The 24,413-nt window shown below is 37.5% G+C and overlaps 1 protein-coding gene across 6 annotated transcripts in view; it reads right to left on the reverse strand.

Annotated features, from left to right (window-relative positions):
* The window catches only part of RANBP17 (RAN binding protein 17), a 159,972-nt gene that overhangs the window by 133,973 nt on the left and 1,586 nt on the right, over positions 1–24,413 (reverse strand). For 4 of the 6 annotated variants that reach the window (XM_080554758.1, XM_080554761.1, XM_080554756.1 and 1 more), the window contains exons 2-12: positions 21,351–21,497; positions 19,466–19,556; positions 18,056–18,222; positions 13,987–14,052; positions 13,348–13,452; positions 11,077–11,242; positions 8,852–8,961; positions 8,311–8,430; positions 7,898–8,044; positions 6,578–6,750; positions 2,678–2,871 (exon numbers count right to left, since the gene is read on the reverse strand). In XM_080554758.1, the coding sequence (XP_080410884.1) occupies positions 2,678–2,871; positions 6,578–6,750; positions 7,898–8,044; positions 8,311–8,430; positions 8,852–8,961; positions 11,077–11,242; positions 13,348–13,452; positions 13,987–14,052; positions 18,056–18,222; positions 19,466–19,556; positions 21,351–21,497 (1,486 nt within the window). The remainder of the gene's footprint in view (positions 1–2,677; positions 2,872–6,577; positions 6,751–7,897; positions 8,045–8,310; positions 8,431–8,851; positions 8,962–11,076; positions 11,243–13,347; positions 13,453–13,986; positions 14,053–18,055; positions 18,223–19,465; positions 19,557–21,350; positions 21,498–24,413) is intronic. The other 2 variants (XM_080554759.1, XM_080554757.1) reach the window with 1 other exon arrangement.

Genomic DNA, 24,413 nt, shown 5'->3' on the forward strand with positions numbered 1-24,413 from the left:
TTTTACCCAGTGATGACAGCATAACTTACAAGAGTGAAGCCAGTACACACAGATGAATGAAGTGTCTTCAGAACACATTTTGAAGTTTAACATAAAGAAAAGACTACAGATAAGCAAATGTGGTCTCATTACAACTTTAAAACATTCTATTTTGAGTATTTCTATGCATATATGGGGACTGCTACATGCAGAGCATTTGCCAAAATCTTGGAGGTTTTACATCATGTTTGTTTCACATTCTCTGATAATCAACCTACTCTCCATTCACATAACATTAAATGGCACTCAATTTCTTCAGGTTTTGCATTGCAGAATGCAAAACCCCAGAAATGAGATAAAAATGAATGCGCTAAGTCCTAAGCTCCTTAAATTAGGAATCATTAATAGTTCTGAGATGTTCCAGCATCGTTACGGCCTGAATCTGGTTTATTACATATATTTACATATACTACAAAACTAAGACATCCTGTTTCTGTCACAGGTATATAGGACAGTGTATTCTACACATATAAGTTCTGTAGGTAGGAAAAAAGCCACTACAAAACAAAGATGGTATGATCAAATCTAAACTAAATGATAATGAAGAACATGGAATAACATGCAGATGATTTCAAGACAAGTATTGGGAAGTATTCAGGTTTATCTTAAATCTCAGTCCTATTTTAAAATATTTCCACACAAATAGGTATTCAATGAGTTCTGAAGCAGAAAACACTGTGACAAGGAACAAATGTTGACTTTTGAGATTAGACTTCTAAACGAGGAAGACTTCTGAATATCTTCATACATTGTTGCTGTTCCATTTGCAAATAATAATAATCTGAAGGGGCAGTTGATACTGTCCTACAACAAACATATTTGCCTGTTGATATCAAGACCTTTGCTTCATCACCAACAGGACAACAGTTCCAAGAAAAACCTCATCAGACACACCACAGACTGCAGTACCAACAACTGTTAATTTAGCACACGGAGACTAGCATCATCACTAGCTAAAGACTGAGGAGCCGAACTAAGAGAACAATTGGTACTCACATGAATTTAGCATTAACAGCTGCCAAAGAATGGCCATTTGGAGATGGTATCAAAAAGCAACTATGAAGTGGTGCTGGCTAGTTTAAAGAGCAGAACAATCACTTTGGCCAATAACTTCTTTATAAATAAAATCCTGTCTTCTGTTTTACAAATTGCAGTAGCTCACGTGTAATTATACGATGACACTTGATGATTTTCTGATGCATCACTGTTCCCTCCTCTCTTAGCACAATACCAATTAAAAGATATAACTTCCTTCCCTCTTTTAGACTTTCACTGTTTAAAATTTTCAATGCATTTGCTTTTGCAGCTACTTAGACAGAGGATGTCTTTTCTTTCAGAAAATAATTATTGCAGTAATAATCTGTAATTATGGTTTATAACAGCAATAATCCCAAAGAAATCAGTCATTACCATAGATCACAAGTAATCATTAACTACTGTTAATGACCCATTTCTTGGCGATTATTGTTTTAGTAAACCATGACCACATCACTACCGATACCAAGTACAAGTCGGTATAATAAAATGGGATCTTAATATTATATTAACATATTTTGCAACATTAAAAGCCATTAAACATCTGAATTTAACCAAGTATATCTAGAGGATGTAGCAGTTATCATTCATTATGAGCACAAATGTTTAGTTTGCAGCAAAGAAACAAAATTTAAACTGCGTCAAACGTTTTCTAATGCATAAAGGCAGAGTCTCCAGAGCTCCGATACTGAGAGATTCCAACCAATTCCTTCCTTTTGCCCCCCCTTACTGGGTAATAGAGTATAAATTCAGACTGCAGCTAGTCAATAAAACCAGGTTATTCAGTGAAAGTTCTCCCACAAAGTTGCTAGAGACATGGAAGAAAGGGATATACATAAAATCAGTTAAGTAGGAGGTTTTACATAAACTAGTGAAAAACGAGCTCCTACACAGAAGAAAATCTGTATATTCAGATTGTCAACAGAAGAACAGCAAAATAAATCACATTTAACAGCATGCAGAGAAACAGCTGTATTGTGCAGTAACCTGTCTCACCTTCTCAAAACAACACCACTTATCCATGTAAAGATGCCACAGCCATAAGATAACTATATTAGGAAAGATCCAGTAGTTATAAAGACAATTTAAGTGACACACAGCGGACCAAAATAGGCATGAAAAAATGTTAGAAGTGCTACTTATTTTTACAACTTCCACTACAATAAAATACTCGAGTTTCTCAAAAATCAGAGCTATTTAAAGTAAATTAAGGGATTTTTAAGTAACTTTAGTTCACAGAAGGATAAATGCAAAAAGAACAGAAGTTAAGATCTTCAGTTTCAAAAACTGTTCATCAAGTTGCAGCTGGTTCCCATGAGGGCACCTGGGGCACTAAAATGTTGATTTTCAGAAATTAAAAGTTTTTACAGCTCTCATGTCTATATTCTAAAGATGTAACAAGATATTAAACACATCAACTGCCAATACATCTATTTAACATAAAGACAACCGGTGGAAATGTGGTGCAAGGTTACTTGGAACATGAATTTCTCGTTCCAAAAAAGATGTAGGGACATCTGCCATATGATTACTGCTGCTTCATATGCAAGGATATTTTTATTAGCACATAAAACACAGTCTAAAAATTAAATTAAATACTAACCTTCCTGGACTGTGATTTCTAATGGATTCCTACTAGAAGAGTGCAATAGTTTTTGGTAGTTTTGTGCATTTTGGTCAAACAACTGTACAAGAAGTGTACAGGTCTTTTCATATTCACACCTGCTAACTGTGCACAGTTGCTCCAGTTGTTGGAAAACTGTTGCTGTATCATCCAGTGGATCTTCTAAACCATCTCTGGAATAGAGACAAAAAGTAACCACTTAGCTGCTATTGCTTGAAAGCTGATTCTTTGCTTTCCCATCCAGACCTTGCACCACTGTCACCCAACTGCTGAACTATCTGTGAAAACCTTCGCAGCTGGCACACACAGCAGACAGACACAAGATCTCATTTGCTTTATATACACACCCATACACATCTACACCACAACAATATTCTATTTGCACCTTCCTCTTAATGTATAGTTCAAAATGCAAAGAACTACAAGGCAGAGAGGAGATGAAACTGGCAGTATAAACACAGAAAGGTAAATCCTGAAGACCTGAGGTCTTCTGTGCCTGTCTGAATACTAACAAGCAGCACATTTTTCAGAGGATGATGATGGGAAAGAATGGAATACATGGCAGAAATGGATTTTGCATATTCATCAAATTAAGCACAAGACCATGATACCAAAGCCAAGGAGCAAGCTTCAGTAAAGTTCCATGCAGCTGCTTTATTACAGGTTCTGCCGCAAGCAAGCTGTGACCCTACAGAATGCCTGGAACAAAAAGACCAATAGTTCTTGCCCTAAAGTGTACCTATACTCTTTACACAAATCACAGTAAGAAAGGTTTATTCATTAGAAAGTTACTCTTTTGTAGTCTTCAGAAATGCTCTACTGGATATAGATAAAGCATCTGGGACTGGCGCTGTTTAACATCTTTGTTGGTGACATGGACAGTACAATTGAGTGCACACTCAGCACATTTGCCAATGACACCGAGCTGTGCAGTGCAGTCAGCATGCACGAGGGAAGGGATGCCAGCCAGAGGGACCTGGGCAGGCCTGAGAGTGGGCCTGTGTGAACCTCATGGGGTTCAGCAAGGCCAAGTGCAAGGTCCTGCAGCTGGGCCGGGGCAATGCCAAGCACAGACACAGGCTGGGCCGAGAATGGATTGAGAGCAGCCCTGAGAAGGACCTGGGGGTGTTGGTGGATGAGAAGCTCGACCTGAGCCAGCAGTGTGCGCTTGCAGTCCAGAAAGCCCCCCCGTACCCTGGGCTGCACTAAAAGCAGTGTGGCCAGCAGGGTTAGGGAGGGGATTCTGCCCCTCTGCTCTCATGAGACCCCACCTGGAGCCCTGCGTTCAGCTCTGGGGCCCCAGCACAAGGACATGGATGTATCAGAATGAGCCCAGAGGAGGCCACGAAGATGATCAAGGGGTTGGAGCACCTCTCCTATGTAAACACGTTGAGGGAGCTGGAGTTGTTCAGCCTGGAGAAGAGAAGGCTCCAGGAAGACCTTACAACTGCCTTCCAGTATCTAAGGGAGGGCTCCAGGAAAGCTGAGGAGGGACTCCTTGTCAAGCAGTGTAGTGACAGGACAAGGGGTAACAGCTTTAACTAAAAGACGGTAGACTTAGAAGAGATGTAAGGAAGAAATTCTTCACTCAGAGGGCAGTGAGGCACTGGAACAGGCTGCCCAGAGAAGCTGTGGGTTCCCCATCCCTGGAAGTGTTCAAGGCCAGGTTGGATGCGGCTTTGAGCAACCTGATTTAATGTGAGGTGTCCCTGCCTGTGGCAGAGGGGTTGGAACAAGATGATCTCTAATGTCTCTTCAGCCCAAACCATTCTATGATTGTTGGATCCCATCTTCACATAAAGGAATGTAAGCGTGACTTTGCAGGGTGAACACAGCGCTCAAGAGAAAATCAGTCACGCAGGCTGTGAAAATAAAGATCTACACTGTATCTTAAAAACAAACAAAAACAAACAAAAAAGCTGAAATCTCAATACTTAGGCAACACTTTACAAGTATAAAGGCTGTGAAGTTAATGAACTCACTGACCTTGCAACGTCTCACATTTTCACATTCACAACGTTTCAGTAGTTGGGAACTACTTCTTTCCAATAAGATGTGTCTCCTTGATATTAAAATGTTAAGTCATAATGAGGATGGAGGTATCTTTTCTTTGATCTAGCACCCACCAGACTTATTCAGACTGGTCCCCTCTGCATACACATGGATTAATGTGCCCCAGTGCTAATACCCAAACACTGAAAGATGTAAAACAGCTGAGAATCCTTCTCTGTCTTAAGGACCAGCTGGATGGCCCCTGAACACGGGGTAATGTTTTCAACCATACTGGTGTGTACAGAAAACGGTCATTCCAGAAAACAGGACTTGTTTGCAAAGATACCAGTTAATGTCCTTTGAGCAAAGAGAAGGAGTCTTGTGGAATCAGCTCCCAGATGTCCCATGTTTCTCAAGAATGGCCTAGACATTTGACATTAAAGTGTGGACTAGATATTACTGTCTACAGAAATACCACAACAGAGGACCTTAATCACAGAAGAGAGTATGACAATACTAGGAAGATAAACAAATTACTTACAGCTGAGAATGGTTACACACAGAATTATTAAGACTGCTTTATGAACGACACAAACTGGTCTAAGATCAGTATTCTCCTTGTCTTTTTTCCTGTTGGCTTTTTTCAGATTAGAAAGTTTACTCCTCCAAAGAACCAAGTAACAAGAACATCCAGAAGAATCCCTTGTCAGTGCCAAACTGAAAGAAACTGAACTTTCAGTGCTGTTGAAGACAGTAACATACTTTGATGGAGCTGCTCATGCAAGATGGTGCAATCCAGAAGCTCAGACCTGACTGCTTCATGTCTGAAAGCCGATATGGAGCACACCACTCAGTAGGGGAGAAAGCTGAGCCAAGAAGTTTCACCTTGAGAATACATCACAGAAAAGCAGAACCGAGAAGATAACTTTAAAATGCCAAAGAAGTTTAGTCTGGTTGAGAAAAGACCAGATAAAACTAACTGTACATGCAATAAGTTGCTTGCTCTTCCATGTCCTAGCACTGGAACAGTGGAAGCTCACAATTTTGAACCATTAGGAAGTCAGCCTTTAACACAACTATGGTGATAACCTCAGGCAAGTAACACCAACTATAGCTTTGTCACTAAGAAGTGAGATGACAGGTGACATAAATTGCAGACAGAAGATTTTGGCTAAGCTGAGACAAAAGGATAACAATGGTGAAGCTAAATGTACTTCCTCACACAAACAGAATAAATGACATCATTTCAGCAACTGAAAACTGAGAAGGAAAAGCAGATGTGGCTTGTTCTGCAGTCCTGCAGTCTGACACAATATCTCTGTAGTAGGAATTCATAAAAGCCCTCAGAGAAAACTAAATCCTTTCAGCAATCTAGACACTTTTTTATTATTTATTTGTTTTATTATAGTGTGGATTATATGATACGCTTAACGTATAGAAACAGATATGAGCTAAGACATTAAGTTAGACAATTTCAATCTTGCCACTCGAGCTTGTTCTACTTGGCCTGACGCTTTCCTATGCATGGAGTTTCTTCTGCTTTCCCTCATTACTTTACACTCCACAGGCCTAGAAAGTGACTTATGTAGCAGTACACATAAACAGGTCACAGGTGAAAGAGTTAATTTAGATAGTCTTCAAAAAAAGAAAGAAAGGAAAGGCTTTTTCAAAATACAAGGACTTTGAGAAGAAAACCAACTAGAACTTACAGTTGATTTTGGCACAAATAATAGGCAAAAGGAATAAAACAGTATCCACCAATTAAGATAATCTAAAGAAATCACTGCAGTATTGTGTACATAGATTTTAAACATAACCAAAATACAATACACCAATAAATCAGAAAACATAACATTCTCTATTAAAAAACTGCAATTACGAGTTTACCTTATAACTACAGGAACACAATCCAGTCTAGAAGTAATATAAGCTTTTGTTATCTCAGGTGCGTATGTGTCTAAGAGGTGGGGTTCTGCCGTTTTCACAAAAGGTACAGATGCCACCATTCTTTGCCACAGAGTTAGCAAATAATGAACACTGTTTGGAGCAAACTCCCAGTGCTATAAGAAAACAAAACACACTTCTGTTAAAGCATCCCAGTGTGAAATTTTAGTTGTGAAACTCAATGTTTTTATCTTTAGCAGTCTTATTCATTCACACAACTATTGAAGAACCCAGTCAGAACTGAAATATATAATGGCACACATCACAGACTACATAGTAATTGCAGCATGGTACTTGCAGGGTCTCCCACCTCCCTCAGGTGAAATCCACAACAGGAAGCTCAGAGTGAGGCCTAGATCCTTGGTACATGGTGAGATTTAATTGCTGTAAAAGGGCCATTCAAAAATCCTAACCATTGAGTAGGGAACTGTCTAGAGCGACCCAGTAGGGAATGTAAAGTACAGAAATGCATCTCAACTTTCTCTTTTCTTCCAAGTTTATAGAGCTGCAAATTGTCATTCAGGAATTCGGAGGCCAAAATCTTCTCCTAAAGGTGGTTATCTGCTACTGCTGTTCTGAAGATTAGAGAAAGACTCTGGAGGAAATGTAAAAATAGCAATTGCAGTATTACTCAGTGAGCATGCATTTTGCTTGATGCGTTTCAAAAATAAATCTCTTAATTTTTTCTTTTTAACACTGAGAATCTCGACCCTGTCTTTCACGATCATGTCCTCCCTCTGTCTTTCTCATGTATAGCCCTCAAAAATTTGAATACCATTCCACCTAGCTTCTGAATCCAACTCAGTAGCTCAGCATATAAACAACTGTGTGTATGTTTGTATACATTTATGTGTGTGATACATCGAGATATATAGATGCAAAAGCAGAATTCCAGGAATCTAGTCAGTGTAGGCATTTCAAAGGTTAAATGGGAGCACAGGTGTGAGCATTTTAGGGTTGGACAGAGGGTCTAGTTTGTTGGATTTTTTTGACAGTAAAGACTAAAGCTTGAGGATTAATGTCTATGACCTATTTCCATTGTCTTTCTTTAAATCTGCTCCCATAACAAAACTCCACAGGAAGAGTGGGAATCAGCTGCAAAGAATTTATAAGTTACACCACTATGAAAATACATTTTTATGTAAAGGCAAGCTTTACCAAGTCCTGAAAAAAAAAAAAAGCCACACCAATGCAGAGAACCAGGACTGACACTCTGTCTTTCGAGAGTTGAAGAAAACAGAAAACTTCAGTATACACCCTTACCTGTAAGCTAGTAATAGTAAAATTTGCTATGAGACGGATAACTTCTGGGTAATCTTTCACCATTACTAGCTCTCCCAGTTGATAATTTGTCTTTAGCCGAGCCAAAAAACGACAGAATTCATGGTAAGTACCCGGATCAGATAAACCCTAAATTTGAAGAAGCAAATGTTTAGAAGTTAACAGCTTAATCTAGTAGAAATTTCACAACACTATGGCTGATCAGCTGACAACTTTATTTACATAGTTTCTTTTTTTCCCTCTTTGTTTTGAATAGGAAATCAAAACAAACAGATGGCTGGCTGAGAGTGGTTTTAATAGATTCAATAAATTAATGACAATTGTGACTGGAAAAACAAATCCACATCTGTTTCAGCATTTCCAATAAACATAATCAAAAATAAAAAGATAGATACCTGTGGATTTTCAAGTATTTGTTTCACTCCTTTGATTAGATTGCCAAGATACTTGGCACGTTCTGGATTGCTGAATAAAGATCTCCTCGTAGAAGCAAACTGAACTAAACAAGAAAGTGCCTAAAGAATAAAACAACTGTAAGATTAAAAAAATTAAATTTTCAGAATAATGATCTCTTATTGCTTGGAGCAATCCAATCTACTTATGTCTGTATTACGTTCAGTGACTGGAGATTATTTTTCCAGCAATGTCTGTAAGATCATTGTACATAACTATGGCTCAGTTTTAAAATTCTCGTTTACAACAGCTTATGACTTCAAAGTAATTAGTAGGATACTTTCTGTGTGGCATAGTAGTACTGAAACTGGAAGGGTTTGAATGCTTTCAGATTCAGAAATGAAAACTAAGGCTGAAGAGAAGACATTGTGACTGGGCACTGAACCAGTGAGTTAATAGTTGTGGGACTCATAATATGCTAATACACAGAATGAAACAGGGTCTTCTGGAGAAAGTACAGACGTAAAAAAAAACACTATTTACCATCATTATTTGAGTGTAAATCACTGTGTCACTTACTAACTGAGACAGCATTGGTGGAAGGGAATGATACAAATCAAAAAACAGGTCCAAGGTCCCTGGCTCCAGGAAAACTAAGGAAAAAGATAAGTTGGTTTTACCACATTCTGCCAGCAATAATTATGTATCTTTATTTCAACAGAATTATCTCCTTTTTAACAACAAAAAAATACACAACACCCAAGAATGAGATATCACTGTAGTTGAGAATAAACTATGGATAGATGCATTAATCAGCCCATTGTACATTATAACACTATTCTCTTTTTATCACATCTATTTTATAGCTCATAAAGAACACCTTCCTTAAACTGCAGATTACAATACTCTGTATGTTGTCTACAGAATGCTATTCTGTAATAGACATAGGTAACTGATTTCTTCAGGTTACTACAGTAGGACACTATGACAGGTACCAGATAATAAGAATTAGGTTAGTGTATATGTAAGCAAAGGCAAGTCCTTAAAGATCCCCAGACTACCCTAGAGTCTATAGGCACATAAACAGAAAATACTTTAAAGACTCTGTTATCCATTCACCATGGAAGCACATCAAATGAACTATAGCAATACTCTTCTTCATGAAGAAGCAACAACAGGGTAGAAAAAATTCACTGATAATTCATAATCATATAATCCCACAAATCATGAAACCTTTCAAAGTTGTTCAATTTATAAACATTATTTTTATGGAGACTTGTGTAAAATAATGTAACATAAAAAATGTTAATTTCCTAACACACTCTTAGAGTTTAATGAAGAAAAGGAGATCCCTCCATGGAGAATTTAAAGCATCTAAACTAAAATCTTAGAAAAACCTCTCCTCTTCTCCTCTCCAGGTTGTCTTGGTAAATTACTATCACTTGGGCAAATTCAGACTTTCATCAGTATTCCCCCACTTGCCGTATCCTTTGATATACCTCACACTGTAATTAGAGGCTTCCGTATATTAGGGGAGAAAGAATGAAGTTACTCATGGAAACTGATGAAGAATAATACAGTTGAAATCAAAAGCAGTATCAAACACTACAGTGCCATTTTATTCAAGTAGGGCAACAAAGATGGTGAAAGGTCTGGAGGGCAAGATGTATGAGGCTGAGGTCCCTTGGTTTGTTCAGCCCAGAGCAGAGCAGGCCGAGGGGAGGCCTCATGGCAGCCTGCAGCTCCCTCACGAGGGGAGCGGAGGGGCAGGCGCTGAGCTCTGCTCTCTGGGGACAGCGACAGGACCCGAGGGAACAGCATGGAGCTGGGACAGGGGAGGGTCAGGCTGGGGGTCAGGGAAAGGTTTTGCACTGAGAGGGTGGTTGGGCACTGGGACAGGCTCCCCAGGGCAGTGGTCACCTCACCGAGCCTGCTAGAGGTCAAGAAATGTTTGGACAAGGCTCTCGGACATGGTTTAATTTATAGGTAGTCCTGTGTGAAGCCAGGAGTTGGACCCAATGATCCTTGAGGGTCCCTTCCAACTCAGGATATTCTATGATTCCATGACTCTAAGTAAGCCAGGTTTAAACTCCAATCTTGGTTAAATGAATCTGTGTAGCTGCTTTAGTTAGAAGTAACAGACTTCCAAGCTGGCTAAATTATTTTGCCAAGAAGCAGGATAAATTAGTCTACAAGGAACTCCATACTGCTGGTATATACTGCTTCCATTACCCAAGGTAATTTCATTAAAGCTAGCTTGCATGTATTTATGCTACACTGCCATCTGCACTGTGCAAGTCCAGGAAGTCAAAACTCTAGAGCCCAAGAACCAAGATGCAGCCCTTCTGCTGCCTTCATTAACAAATTCACATTCTAAAGAAAACAAGCAGACTTAAATAAACAAATAAACACACACACACGGTTTTCTTATCAGGAAGAAGAGGAAAGAAAGCAGACATGCTATAAATGCTGTACCTCTTCAAGGTGTTCTTATCTCAGGGATGAGAATAGGGTTCAGTGTGTCTAGTTAGAGTAATTTGATTTACTGTGAATACCTATGTTATAGACCACATTCATTATCTCTGTCTGTAAAGATAACAATAGGAAAAGTGTGAGAGAAATAGCAGAAGAGGTTTCCCAATAACTCACCAGCAAAAAACTCTACTCCACATAAAAAAGGATTTTATATTTGCAAGTACTGTGACAAAAGTAGTTAAACAGTGAGTGTAGAATGCTTCGGACTACTAACAGTTATGATCCTTTCTTACTTGTTCTCCAGTTTGTTGGAATCTGCACGGTGCATAGGTCATCTGCAGATTCATCAGCTGAATTTCCAATGAAATCAAAATTAAGACAGTTTAACACAAGCTTCAGAAGATGCATTGCTAGACTTTCTTGCTGTCGGTCCTGTATGGTTAAAGGTTTTGCCAAGAGCTAAGGAGAAAAAACATTTTGTCAGGTCACCTGCACAGAACATGTTTTATAAACAATTTTGAAAAGGAAATTGTTTGGACATAAAACTTCAAAGTTCACAGCAAGAGAACACATACTAAAAAAAAACTACATCCTTCAACTATAAAACATACAGTCCTCCTTATAGACGCAGGGAAAAATTATTACCAGCTAAGAGATATCATCCACATCAAGCTAAAACTCCAGGCCTTATAAATATTTTTTAAAAGACTAGTGAAATAACTCTTTGATATAAAGTACTTATAGGCAAAATGCAGCATGTCATTGATACAGCCTGGTAAAATACTGTTAATGTTCATTGCAAAAATTAAACGGTAATATTTCATGTTTTTCAGTTACTTCAGACCAGCATGGTGTATATGTCATGTATATCATATGGCTAAGAATTATTGCAACAACTGTGGGTTTTTGTTGGTGGTGGTTGTTTTAGTTCAATGCCTGGGATTGTCCACGCTGCTAATTCCTTTGGTATGTCTAGGAAAACCCCACATTAAAAGAAAAAAAACAAACAAAACAAATAAAAAAAACAAACAAAATGAATAGTCTGTATGTAATCTGAATATAGCTATTTACAACTTCTGCATGAACACAGCTGTCGGTCTCCATTGCATTATAACCGCTGTAGTGTCAGAATAAAAACGTATTTTGTAAGCAAAATGAGCTCTTGGGATTTGGAAATCTATGCTGAGCATACTGTAAGAACACCTTTTTACTGATCTGCTTCTGTACTTACAACGATTTAAGTAACATTTTATCTTAAAGAAAGTTACTGCCTCAAAATTACAAGCACAATATAAAGGCACTAAAAAGAAGCCTCCAATTCATTAGTCACTGATGCAGTTCTTGAACATTAAAAAAGAAAATTATCATAATTTTGTTTTAAAAACATAAAATTAAGTAAATGCAACAACTTTTTATCTAGATCATCTGCTCCCTATTTATATTCAAATCACATTTCTAAAGTTTATCAACAAAAAAGTTTTAAAATTCAGATGATAGGAATGAAAATTACCTGTTTTGCTACCAATCCTCTCCTAACTTTCATACTCTTGCATGCAATAGGTTGGAATTATTTTAGTGACTCCATAATTAGCAGTTGAGTGTATTTTTCAGTGTACTATAGATGCTGATAAGTATTTCTAAAATTGGCTTCCTATACTGAAGTTGGCATTACAAAAATGCCAATTAAAATTTTCGTACACATCTGTCCAGATATCTGTGTGATGTGAATCTGACAAACCTTGCAACATATGAAAGACTGAAAAAATACCTGTAGACCAGCTGAACTTGAATAAAGCTAGGAAGGTCTCATAAACACATTTATTATCTTCGTGTGTAATGGGGTTTAGTATATCTAGTAAGATTACACATTCTTCCAAAAATATTTAATTCATCTTTTAAATATTTGATTTCTCCATTAACGTGGAATTCCAACACAGATTTAGAACAGCCCTGTAAATTAGCAGAACAATCCCTCTTCAGAAGCAAGGGCTTACCCTTTATTTAATTGTTATATATAACAATATATATAGGCTTCTCAGAGCCTCCTGTCTAGGCTCTGAGAAGGCTGAACCTTCAATTATCTCAAATGTTACAGAGAAGATGAGGGAACTAGCAAAGGAGGAAACCACCTTAAGCCATACCACAAGATGGAGAATTGTCTTTCTTCTTGGTGGCTCATAGTTCAATAAATAATTCTTTCAGCAAATATCGAGATGGTAGGCCCAGCAAACAAAGATAAAATTAAATTAAAGAAAACACTGAAAATGAAGGAAGGGAAAACATTGAAACATCACTCAGAATTTAGATAGTTCATCTTTTATGGCAAGGTATAAAGAGAGAGAGGGAGGTAGCACAGACAGAAACACTGAGAGAGCAAGAGCAAGAGAGACAGAGGAAGGGAAGAAGACTAAAATTTTTATCTTTGAATATTGTTTGGTCTTGACCTTAATTGGGTGCCACATAATCCACTAAAGTACAGAATTCAGTGACTCGGAAAATATTGGTGATTCAAACTGGAACAATTATGAAGACAACGATTTAAATTTAACTGTAAAGAGCCTCACCTCTTTTAAAAGAGAGCACGCAAGCATCAGTATGTCCTTTAAAGAGGTGTCACGGAATGAGGTAGCTATTTTACGATGTTTTGCTGAAGGTCTTGAATAATCAACCTAAGAAAAGTTACAACATAATCAACAATGCTCCCTGCTCTGCTAAAACTAAATGATATGTGCATTTAGCAGGTAAATTATTTTACACTAGAAAAGAAAAAAAACACCACAGTCCAACAGTAAAGATAGAACTTGGCAGCTTCCTAAAGTGCCTGCTTCTATTTCCCCTTCAAGGTTGCCACTCTCTGGACGGAAAGGTCTGAAGCACTCCCTCAGGTCAAGATCACAAAACAGGATCATTAGCAGAAATAAATTTAAAAGAGTTGATTATTCAATTCTCTTTACTAGTTCTAGTGACAGGGATGAGAAACACTACCCTGTAGCAGATACGGCACATATCTGGTACAGGTACAGTCTGCACATTACGAATCTCTCTCTATATATTTTGGTAGAGGGTAGAAGGGGTGTTAATCAGTTTATGTCTAAGCAGTGTTTCTCCTAACATTTTTATGAAAGGCAGACACATGTGACACACTGCTGCATTGGTAATACATACATCCCTTGCAGAAAGAAAAAACAAAAAAGCATGCTTACTAGATTCATTTCCTGAGTCAGTTCTGAGAGAATCATTACTCCTATTATATAATGGTCCACGGTGCCCTACAGAGGAAAAAAATAAATATATAAATATGATTGCTCAAATACCACTGCTTGCACTTAAAATTTATCAACACAGAATCAAGAGAAATTATTAGGCTGAGATATGCTAAGATGTTTAGAAGTCTTTTGTGACAATTTCTATCACATTAATAAAATTGGATGTTAAGCTCCTTAATTAACTCTGAAAAAAAAATCTCATCATAAAACTTAAGAATCGTACGATAAAAAAAATCTGCCTGAAAACAGTCTAAGCAACCACAGCCTAGAAATTCACTATTACATGTTTCTAAAAGGTTTGTTCAGTCTTCCAGAACTGATACGGTGAGCTGCATGAAATTCAAACCATTAAAAAAATTAAGCCATGCATGGATGAAAACAATCACATGGCAATCTCAGAAAAATAATATAGTTATGAGATGTAGATAACCAAAACTTCATTCCCTTCTCTCCACAGTACTCTGCAATGCACTGCCTTGAATTAAGTGATATATTCCATCTCCAAAAACGTGTGTAGAAAGTGAGGCAGTAGATATCAACTACTTGCATCTAAGGGTGTGATCTGATCAATAATAGTTAAGGCCCTTGGAATGCTTTGAAAATCAAATAGAAGGTAGAATTTTACATTTAGTTGTCCTTACTGAGCCAATACAAAGCATTTATTAAGACAATCTGCTTTGTTAAAAATAATTAAGATCAACTGCAATTAGGCCTTGCCACTGATTTAATTGTGAAGACCTATGTCTACTTTCATAGCTGAAGTCTGCAGCCTCAGCTCCCTCGGTGTCCAAAAATTCAATTTGTCACAGCCAAACTCATCATTTTGGCAACTCTTAAGAGCAACCAAAGTTCAATTAATGAAGAATCTGGCTAATACTCTTCACTGGACTAACTTTTCACAGTCATCTATTCTGTATTATCACTTACACCAAATAAACCAAAAGGAAAAACTTTGCAGAGCCCTCAGGCAAAATTTGTACTGTTGCCCTATCTGCCTTTTCAGTAAGATTAAACACCTTGTAATTTGAACACTGAAGTTTCTTTTACATTTTGTATGAATGTTCCTTTGATGACATAAATCCGTAAAAATGGAAAACGCAACCTCCCTTTTTTCACTGGTGTGGAAAGCTGTTGTGATGAATTATGGAGGAACTGCGAACAGAATTAGAGATCTAGAGGCTATAATCCCTTTTACTATATTAAATCACACTCAAATTCACACTGGATGATCTTGAATCTCGAATGTTAATGTGGAACTATCTGAAGCTACCATTTGCTAATTATCAATATGTATCAGTATTATTTAGGGATTATTTTTCAATTTTTATATAAAATTTAATTCGCTAGTAGATATATGGCTTAATTTCCTTTTCCATGGGAATTCTTAATTTAACTAAAGAAATCTCTTAAGAAGCTAAATTTTGTATTTAAATCTCCATTTTTAATGAACTACACACCGAAGAGTCACACTGCAATCATTTTAATAATAAATGCAAAATCCAATTACAGTACATTCATAAAAATAACTGCAAAACAGTGGAGCAGTATACTTGAGTTTGTTTTTAATAAACAAGATACTGCAGCTTATCTTTTATTAGACATTCCCAATATAACTCAAAACCTACATTAATTTGAATAGTACTATGAACAAAATCAGACTGCAATACAAGTAAGACAAGCTCAGTGGCAAAAAAGACAAACTAACTCCTTATTTTCTTGCTGAGTTGCCAGGATCACCAAGACATACACAAATAATGGATCGTTTTGGAAGTAAATCTCCAAATACTTTACGTTTTCTGATACTTTTTTTTCCTTAAGATAAGTATTAGGCTTAATGCCTACATAGACCTTCAGTAAAAATCATCAGAAATAACTTTCAATGCAGATTAGCTATCTCCCAGCATTTTTTTAAAGGAACATTTATATAAATATTAAACATACAAAATAATTAAGTCTGGCTAATAAGCCATATGATCACTTTCCATTAACCTACTTCACAGAAGATGCTGTATATCCTATATCATTAGCTACTATGTCTGATTGTACTTACCCTAGATTTGACTGGTAAGTTTGCCTAGGGAACAGTGAATGAATGACTGCACCCTTTTCTTTCCAATTCTCAAATACTATGTATAAAGATCACCTCTCTATCCTGTAACTCATCTTCTTTGCTCCAATGACGAGCACAGAGGGGAACAGGAAATAATGTGGAAAGAAATGTAAAACAAGAACATTCCTGCCTCACTCAATTACTGGAGAGGGAAAACTAATTATCTTTCCTCCCCAGTTTCCCCATATCCCTTTCTAGAATGGATAATTTTTGTGATAGTTTAAATACAAATGCCAAAATGGTTACAAAAAGCACTCTAGACTGATTACTTATCTCCCTATATTGTACACCATAATCCTAGGAGAGACAGAAGAGTTTTTTTTTTCTTTCACTCCTCTTTACATGTACAGAGAGAGGTAGCGAAGTACCTATGCACACAAATATGAATCATCAAGCCAATCTGGATAGGCTGGACCGATGGGCTGAGGCCAACCGTATGACATTCAACATGGCCAAGTGCCGGGTCCTGCACCTGGGGCGCAACAACCCCAAGCAGAGCTACAGGCTGGGAGATGAGTGGCTGGAAAGCTGCCTGGCCGAGAAGGACCTGGGAGTACTGGTTGATAGTCGGCTGAATATGAGCCAGCAGTGTGCCCAGGTGGCCAAGAAGGCCAACAGCATCCTGGCCTGCATAAGAAACAGTGTGGCCAGCAGGGCTAGGGAAGTGATTGTGCCCCTGTACTCGGCTCTGGTGAGGCCGCACCTCGAGTACTGTGTTTAGTTTTGGGCCCCTCGCTACAAGGACATCGAGGTGCTCGGGAGAGTTCAGAGAAGGGCAACAAAGCTGGTGAGGGGTCTGGAGAACAAGTCTTACGAGGAGCGGCTGAGGGAGCTGGGGTTGTTCAGCCTGGAGAAGAGGAGGCTCAGGGGAGACCTTACCGCACTCTACAGGTACCTTAAAGGAGGCTGTAGCGAGGTGGGGGTTGGTCTATTCTCCCACGTGCCTGGTGACAGGACGAGGGAGAACGGGCTAAAGCTGCACCAGGGGAGGTTTAGGTTGGATATTAGGAAGAACTTCATTACCAAAAGGGTTGTTAGGCATTGGAATAGGCTGCCCAGGGAAGCGGTTGAGTCACCATCCCCGGAGGTCTTTAAAAGACATTTAGACGTAGAGTTTAGTGATACGGTTTAGTAGAGGACTTGGTAGTGTTAGGTCAGAGGTTGGACTAGGGGATCTTGGAGGCCTCTTTCAACCTAGACGATTCTGTGATTAACCACAAAACAAATATACACTGTCCCGCAGTTTTGCATACTGCAATTCTATCTTTACACAAGCTTTCCTCAGTAGCCTCAGACACAGGGGTAGCTAGTGATTTCTGATAAAAATTGAAGTGCTAGTCAATTCCCACTGCTTATACAGAACAGTAACAAAAATCACAACAAAAAATGCTCCAAAAATGTTAAAAATCTATCTTTTTGACCAACCATTTAAATTAGTTCTAGAACTAAACAGTTAGGCACAATTGAGATTAATGCTTAAAACATCTGACAGTCTTATTCTTCAGATGGTGCAGTAGCACTGCTTCTAATCAGGTCTTCTAATAGCTGGAGCTAATAGCTTATCAGAAATACATCTCCACAACAGTTGAAAAAAAATGAAGGCATTGAATAGCATGGCTCGATAATAGGGGGTGATGTTTATAATCACAGTATGAAGAAGTGTTTTTGGAAAAAGAAAATCAACAAAAAAACTCGACAGAACTATGAATAGTGCGTGGCATCAATACACAAGTATGAACACCAGTCTTGATCTTCATCTTCTCCATCTTCTGTTTTAAGTAATTCTCTTCACGTCTTTTCCACTCAAGAGTAAAAACAACCTAATGACAAAACATGCCAATGAAAAAATGAAGAGTTCTAAACATAAAAATACGTAAATGAACAATTGTTTCCTACCTGCAAAAATTTTTTTACATCAGCAGTAATATCTCTGAAGATAAGTTGATCTTTCAGTACCTCAAACCATCCTAATTTTGTAATTTTAGCAATGACTTGAACAAGAGCTTGGATGACAAAAGGAGCCAGTTTGGGTTGAGAAGCTACATAGTTCAGAATGTAATTTCCTGTAAAGAAGCATTTTTAAATCAGTAACATTAGTCTTCTGTTAAATAAAAAAATAATTAAAAAATATACAGTTCTAATAGAAAACTAAGGCATGGATTTGAAAAAAGGTACATTCTTATGTTTAATACAATAAGTTATGTTAAAACATTCAATACAGCTAAACATCTAGTAACACAAAGCAAATTACATACACGATCACTATCCTAGGACACAAATGACAACAGTCAGTGAATTCAAGGAATGATGGAAGGTAAAAAACTGTAATTTTTTCATTATGGTCTTATACATGTGGCACTGATTAATTCAGTATGTAACTGTAGCTCTCACAACCAGCTCAAGGTACACAGAAGTCTTCTCAGACAAGAGACCCTACTGAATGTTCTCAGTTCAGCCTAGAGTATTTCCTTGAGCAATATACATTTCAGCTACAGAAATTCCTCTCTAACTAGCAGAATAACCTGTTCCAAAAGCTGTTAAAATTTATGTAATTGAAGTTGATTAAAGCTGATTTTTACCTAAAAGAACACCGAAAAAGCTTGTCTCAGAAGTGGATTCTCTGACATGCATTTCAGAGTACTACTATCCACAGAACTGATACGACAGCGCAGACTTTCTAAAAATCTGTAACAACTCTCATGTTCCTCATGCAAAGCCTTTCACTATTCAACCCAACACATACTTGCTTGCTTTTTTAGGTTATGAAAATTAACGTAGATCCTTAAAAGTATGGAAAAATCTGTAACATCTCAATCCTGCAAGTAAGAACCTGCCCTGGCATGCTTTTCACAAATGTTAACACTTCACAAATGTTAATGCAAATCTTAAGAGCTGATCATGAGGAATGTTACATGTAAGAGACTGGCAGGTGTACTAGCAGTATCTGCAACTTTTATCCTTTACAAATATGAACTAAATCTCTTGATCATATTGTGGGATAAAGACAAAATAGGTCCACAAAAATGAACTTTTGTTAAAATGTGAAGTTATCTGAGCCAACATATTTATTTATTTAAATTTTGAAACTCAGAAATGTTATATGTAGATTATTTGCAGAGAAGTGATTAAAGAACTTGTAATGTCCTTTATGTTCACACTCTCACAAAGACTCCCTAATGACTAACAGGTTTGGTAAACGTAGAGACCTAGAGAAAAAAACAGATTAGCCACTGGATGGTTTCAGTGGTAATATGAAGTTTTAGATACAACTGACGTAAGGAAATTTTAACCACAAACTGTACTTACGGATGTCAATCCTTTGTTCAATGGGTAATGGAGATGCCCTGCTTACAAGCTTAGACAGGCATGTTGCTGCTAGAAGCTGAGCATATGATGTCTACAAAAAATATCAAAAAATATTATTTAAATGTAGGATAATTAAAGGCAGGGACAATGTCATATCAGTGGTTATCAGGTTTTGGTTACATTTATGTATACCAAAAGTTTATATACAATGTATTTTAGTATTATTTTTGCTTAATTATGAATAATCATAAAACACAACTGAACCAATACCAGAGGTGGAGTCCTAAAAACATTACCCCTTTTGATGGTAACTACTTGTCAATTAAGTTCTTTTATTATATGCGGAGTTCTTTTAGTTTTGAAACCTGTGCTTTTATACTACTTAATAGTTTAGAACCACGAGATGGTTGGTCCAGTCCTGCATGAAAGATATTCGTTTCCTCTCTTTTTCTTTTTAAAAGAAATGTACAACACCTTTAAAAATTGAGGATTTCTAAACCACAGTAGAAAGTTCTCTTTGTTCCATTAAAAGCCGTAAGATTATAGATACGGCTAATAGTTTAAAACACCAGACAACTCCAGGAAATCATAATTTTTGTTGAAGTAATTCTAAATGATACAAACTGTTGAATAAAGCTGTCATTTTTTTTTTTAACATTCAGAGTTTGTTCAGCCTGACTTCCAATTTACCATAGAACAGTTTTTTTCACTTATATGTAGTAATTCAGTACCTGAAATTGTGTGAGTCCTGAAATGCCTTACACACTTTCTTAACGAAGTGCTTAAGTTGTCTACACATCACATGAAAAGAAGAAATGAGAGGTACATGAAGACTGTTTCTAAAATGAGTAGATGTTGGGCACTACAGAATTTCTCATATTACGGTCTCCAGCATCCAGGCCATGAATCGAGGTGTAGTGGAGTGCTTCACAAGAAACTAGACCGAGGCACAGCAGGTGCCACACCACGGACTTGAGAACGTGGGCACAGCTTCACTGTTCTCATTCAGCTGCCCAGTTCAAAGGATCCATCAGTCAAACAATCAATCCAGAGCTCAATGACTGACCCAAAACAGATTCCTCAGAAACAATTTTTACTGTACAAATTACAGGATCAGGCATAATATACCTCGATAAATGTAAATATTTAAATACTTGTCTATAATGAATTCTGTAGGTGTAACATTTTTTTTAACAACTAAATTATGTTAGAGCTCAATAAACTACTTAAGTATGTGCTAGAACCTAATGGATTTGGCAAGTTCTTCCAAGGTATTACCGCTATCTCCCAAACATCCAGAGCATCTTAAAAGCCGTCTCTGAATGATTTGAAAAACAATGAGAACTATACTGGGGTCACCTTGGACTATCAAATCAGAATCAACTCCCCTATCACTTTAGCTAGACTTAATCATGAAATTAAAGACCAAAAATGGAACTGAGTGATGAGAAGAGAATGGTTTAAATCAGCAGACAACAGGTAAGCAGTTTAAAGGTGTGGGGTGTTTTATACAATTTTTTTCCATCGCAGCTGATAGCTGGAAACAGGAGCAGGTGATGTTCAAATACCAGGTTATACCAGACTGTGTCCCAACACTGCTCTAGAGGTAACACACCACCTGATTACAACCTTCTGAAAGTACTGAAACTGAAAGCTAAGATGCTCTTCCCCTTTGTCCATGTCATCTCTAATGCAACATGTTGTCAGTCTTACAAAGACCACCTCCAAATGTGAAACTTGCTAGAAAAATTTACAAAACAGAGTATGTATAAAAAAGGGAAAACTGTTTTGATGGTATTGTACTGACACAGTAATGGCCCATCACTGGGAAACCTATGTGAGCTTCCAATTACATATATGGATAACACGTATTTCAGATACTTACTGTTCCTTGTTCTAATAAAAGTTGGCACTGGCTAAGACATTCTGGGCTATTAATTAGCTCCAAGAGTACCTTCTCTGCTTGCAGTCGCTGTGCTAGATCAGTTCCTTCATATAGGTGGTTACATAGTACTTCTAGTTCTGCCAGACTCTGTTAGAAAAGAACACAATTTAAATTTCTGTGGAGATTATTCAACCACAAAGGATTCCTCTGAATGCTTATAAAACTAGCTACATACCAGTAATATGAACTGTTACCTGTGCTAAACTTTCCAGTCGACTCGCATTTTAATTACTAAAAGAGAAGAGGCTTTCTGTGACAATAAAATAAAAAGAACTCTGAAAATCAACCTTGTATATCTTATTTTCTCAGCTATCAAAGTGTTTTATAATATGGTTCAATCCATCTGTTACTTTGAGTCTTCATATGGGAAATCCACATCTTTTCCAAAAAATAAAAAAAGATGGAGAATAGTGAACAGTTTGAGTTACGCTGTTTGGAAAACTTCTGGTAAGCTTAATTTTAAAAGCTTTAACTGCTCATCAAAGTACTACACCTAGAAAAAATTAGCAGTCTTTATCTGTGGATGCAAATATCAGTGAAAGATAGGACAATTCAGAAGCAATAGTACCAACAGAGGAGCTAAAATTCCTCTCCACTTCAAAGTTGAAAAGTGCATTTTGGTAAAGGAAAAGAAAAAAAAAAGTATCTCCACTGTCAAGAATACGGTTTACATCTACTCGTGACAGTTTCACAGGAGAGATGAACCTTTTGGCCAGGTTTTGGAAACTGCTACACAAACAGAAACTTGAGCATCCATCAGCTTTCCAAAGCCTGTGAAACCCTCATCAAGAACTGGCCCTGTCATTCGAAGGTGCTTAGTGAATATTTCATGACTTGAGCAAGGCCTAGAAAGAGGTGGGGAAAAAAGAACACCAATAAGCCTAATGCAGTATTTGACCAGCCTCATTTAAAAGTTTGAACCCAAATCCTGTTCACCAGCCCTTCTGAAAAGATGTTTTGTACTTGAAATAAAAGATCTGGTTTAGCACAATCTAGCATCACTTCTATCATAGCTCAGACGCCTTTTAAAAATCCAAGACCATAATAGTGTCTTTGGCAACCAAAACACATTCAGTTTTGTTAACCCAAGCATGTCATTCCTTAGAAACATGTTTCTTATCATAAAAGGGTCATTCTGCTATTTTTCTTCTTTTTGTTTTTGCATATATAGATTCCTTGATTTTGTTGATCTTTTTCTGAATTTTCTGAATTTTGAATCGAAGTGAAACCTAAGGCTCATAAAATGCAAGCATTCACATTAAGGAAAACATAATACAACACAAAAACACATTATGGGGGTATAATGTGGGAATAAGAACATCTAACAAAGACAGTTTTCAGGCATAAATTACAATGAATCTTTCTGAAATGGAACAATTCCTACACAACTTGAGAAGCATGATTCAAATTATTGTATCATTATGAGGAAAAGTTAAAGACCCTCCACATTTGATCTGAAATTTGACTTTTGGATCTGGTCAAAGGTAACTTAGCAAGAAGTTCAGGAAAAGCTCAGTAGAAAACTAGGATGTAAGCCCAACCATCGAGGCTGAAACCATCAGTATACTAACTTACATTAAAATAGTCAACTATTTATAAGCTCACTAAGCAATAATTTCTACAAGAAGAACTAAAAGTGGATTTCAAGAACTTATATGCTTTAATGCACCCTGTTAGTATATTAGGGTTACACTGAAATTTAGGCCAAATATAAGAATTAATGTCTTGTTGACATGTTAAAACTGTGAAGTATCACACTTGATCCAAAGGACAATGATTTTTTTTAAAGCATCCCTGAACAAAAACTAGACGATTTTCAAATAAAAGTTGGCTTGTTGGAAATTGAAACTGATGATCTTCAGATCTCTGAAATGCTCTGTCTGGATACATCCAGTCACAAAAGAACGTTATGATAACGTCCCTCATGGGTAGGCTGGAGGTATGGTCAGAAACTGCTCACAACTCTCAGACTGCCGAGGAGCTTGTCCTCTGGGTTAGGCTCTGTGTGAGACCGAGGCGATGGGCTGATTCTCCTCGATTCTGACAGTGACACCAACAAACACAACGTGAAATCCAGCAAGTAAAACAATCTTCTCTATGACAGAATTTCAGCAAAGCAACAGAGGTATTATTCAACAAGAAAAAAAAAAGAGAAATCAATGAGAAGTCAAGAGAGTGTCAAGAAGTCTACACTAGCTCTATAAAATTCATACATACTTTCTTCAAGAAAACAGAAGACTGACATTGTCCCCCCCTTTTTTTTTTTTTTTTTACTGTGAGGCAGAATGTGAAACTGACGCCTTCAGATACCTCCTATACTCAAATCCTTATCAACAGCCCAATGATGACTCCTAAGAAAACCATAACAGCACCAATGAAGAGCACGTAGCACTTGAATGACAACTGCTTTACATGCGTCAGAAGTGGACTGCCACAAGAAGTGGCACTTTTGATCACAAGGAAGTGTTACATTTTCCAAGCAAGAGATTCACATCCTAATGAGAGAAGTAAGACGTTAATTTTTTTCTGGTCATCACACTTTCATAAAATTCTAGAATAACCTAAATAAAATTATCCAGATACTTCTGTCCCCATCTCCCAGGAGTCCCTGGCAGCTCTCCTGCTAGCCTGCGAAGGAGCCAAGGGCCAGAAATGCTGGGGGCCCGGCTCCACAGCAACCCACCGGGCAGGCAGCCAAGGAGCCAAGCAAACTGGCAGCAAACCAGGTAGGTTCCTGATTAAAGTTTTGCTGACACTGACAAATTCCCACAAACATTTTGATTTTCATCAGCATTTTCTGACTGAAAATGTTCTATTAAGAAAGTTCCACCAGCTCTAGGTAGGAGCAACAGGACGGGCCCAGCGGCCGAGATGCCAGTCAAAAAGGCAGCCCTGCAGGTAGAATGTGGTGGTAGGAGCTATTTTCGTGCTCCCTTTTTTATGCAGCATGTCTGATACCCAAATATTTAAAGAAATGCTTAAGATGGCCTCCTTCATCTTCCA

This window comes from Anser brachyrhynchus, assembly GCF_964034855.1.
Source record: "Anser brachyrhynchus genome assembly, chromosome: 14".
Classification (NCBI taxonomy): Eukaryota; Metazoa; Chordata; class Aves; order Anseriformes; family Anatidae; genus Anser; species Anser brachyrhynchus.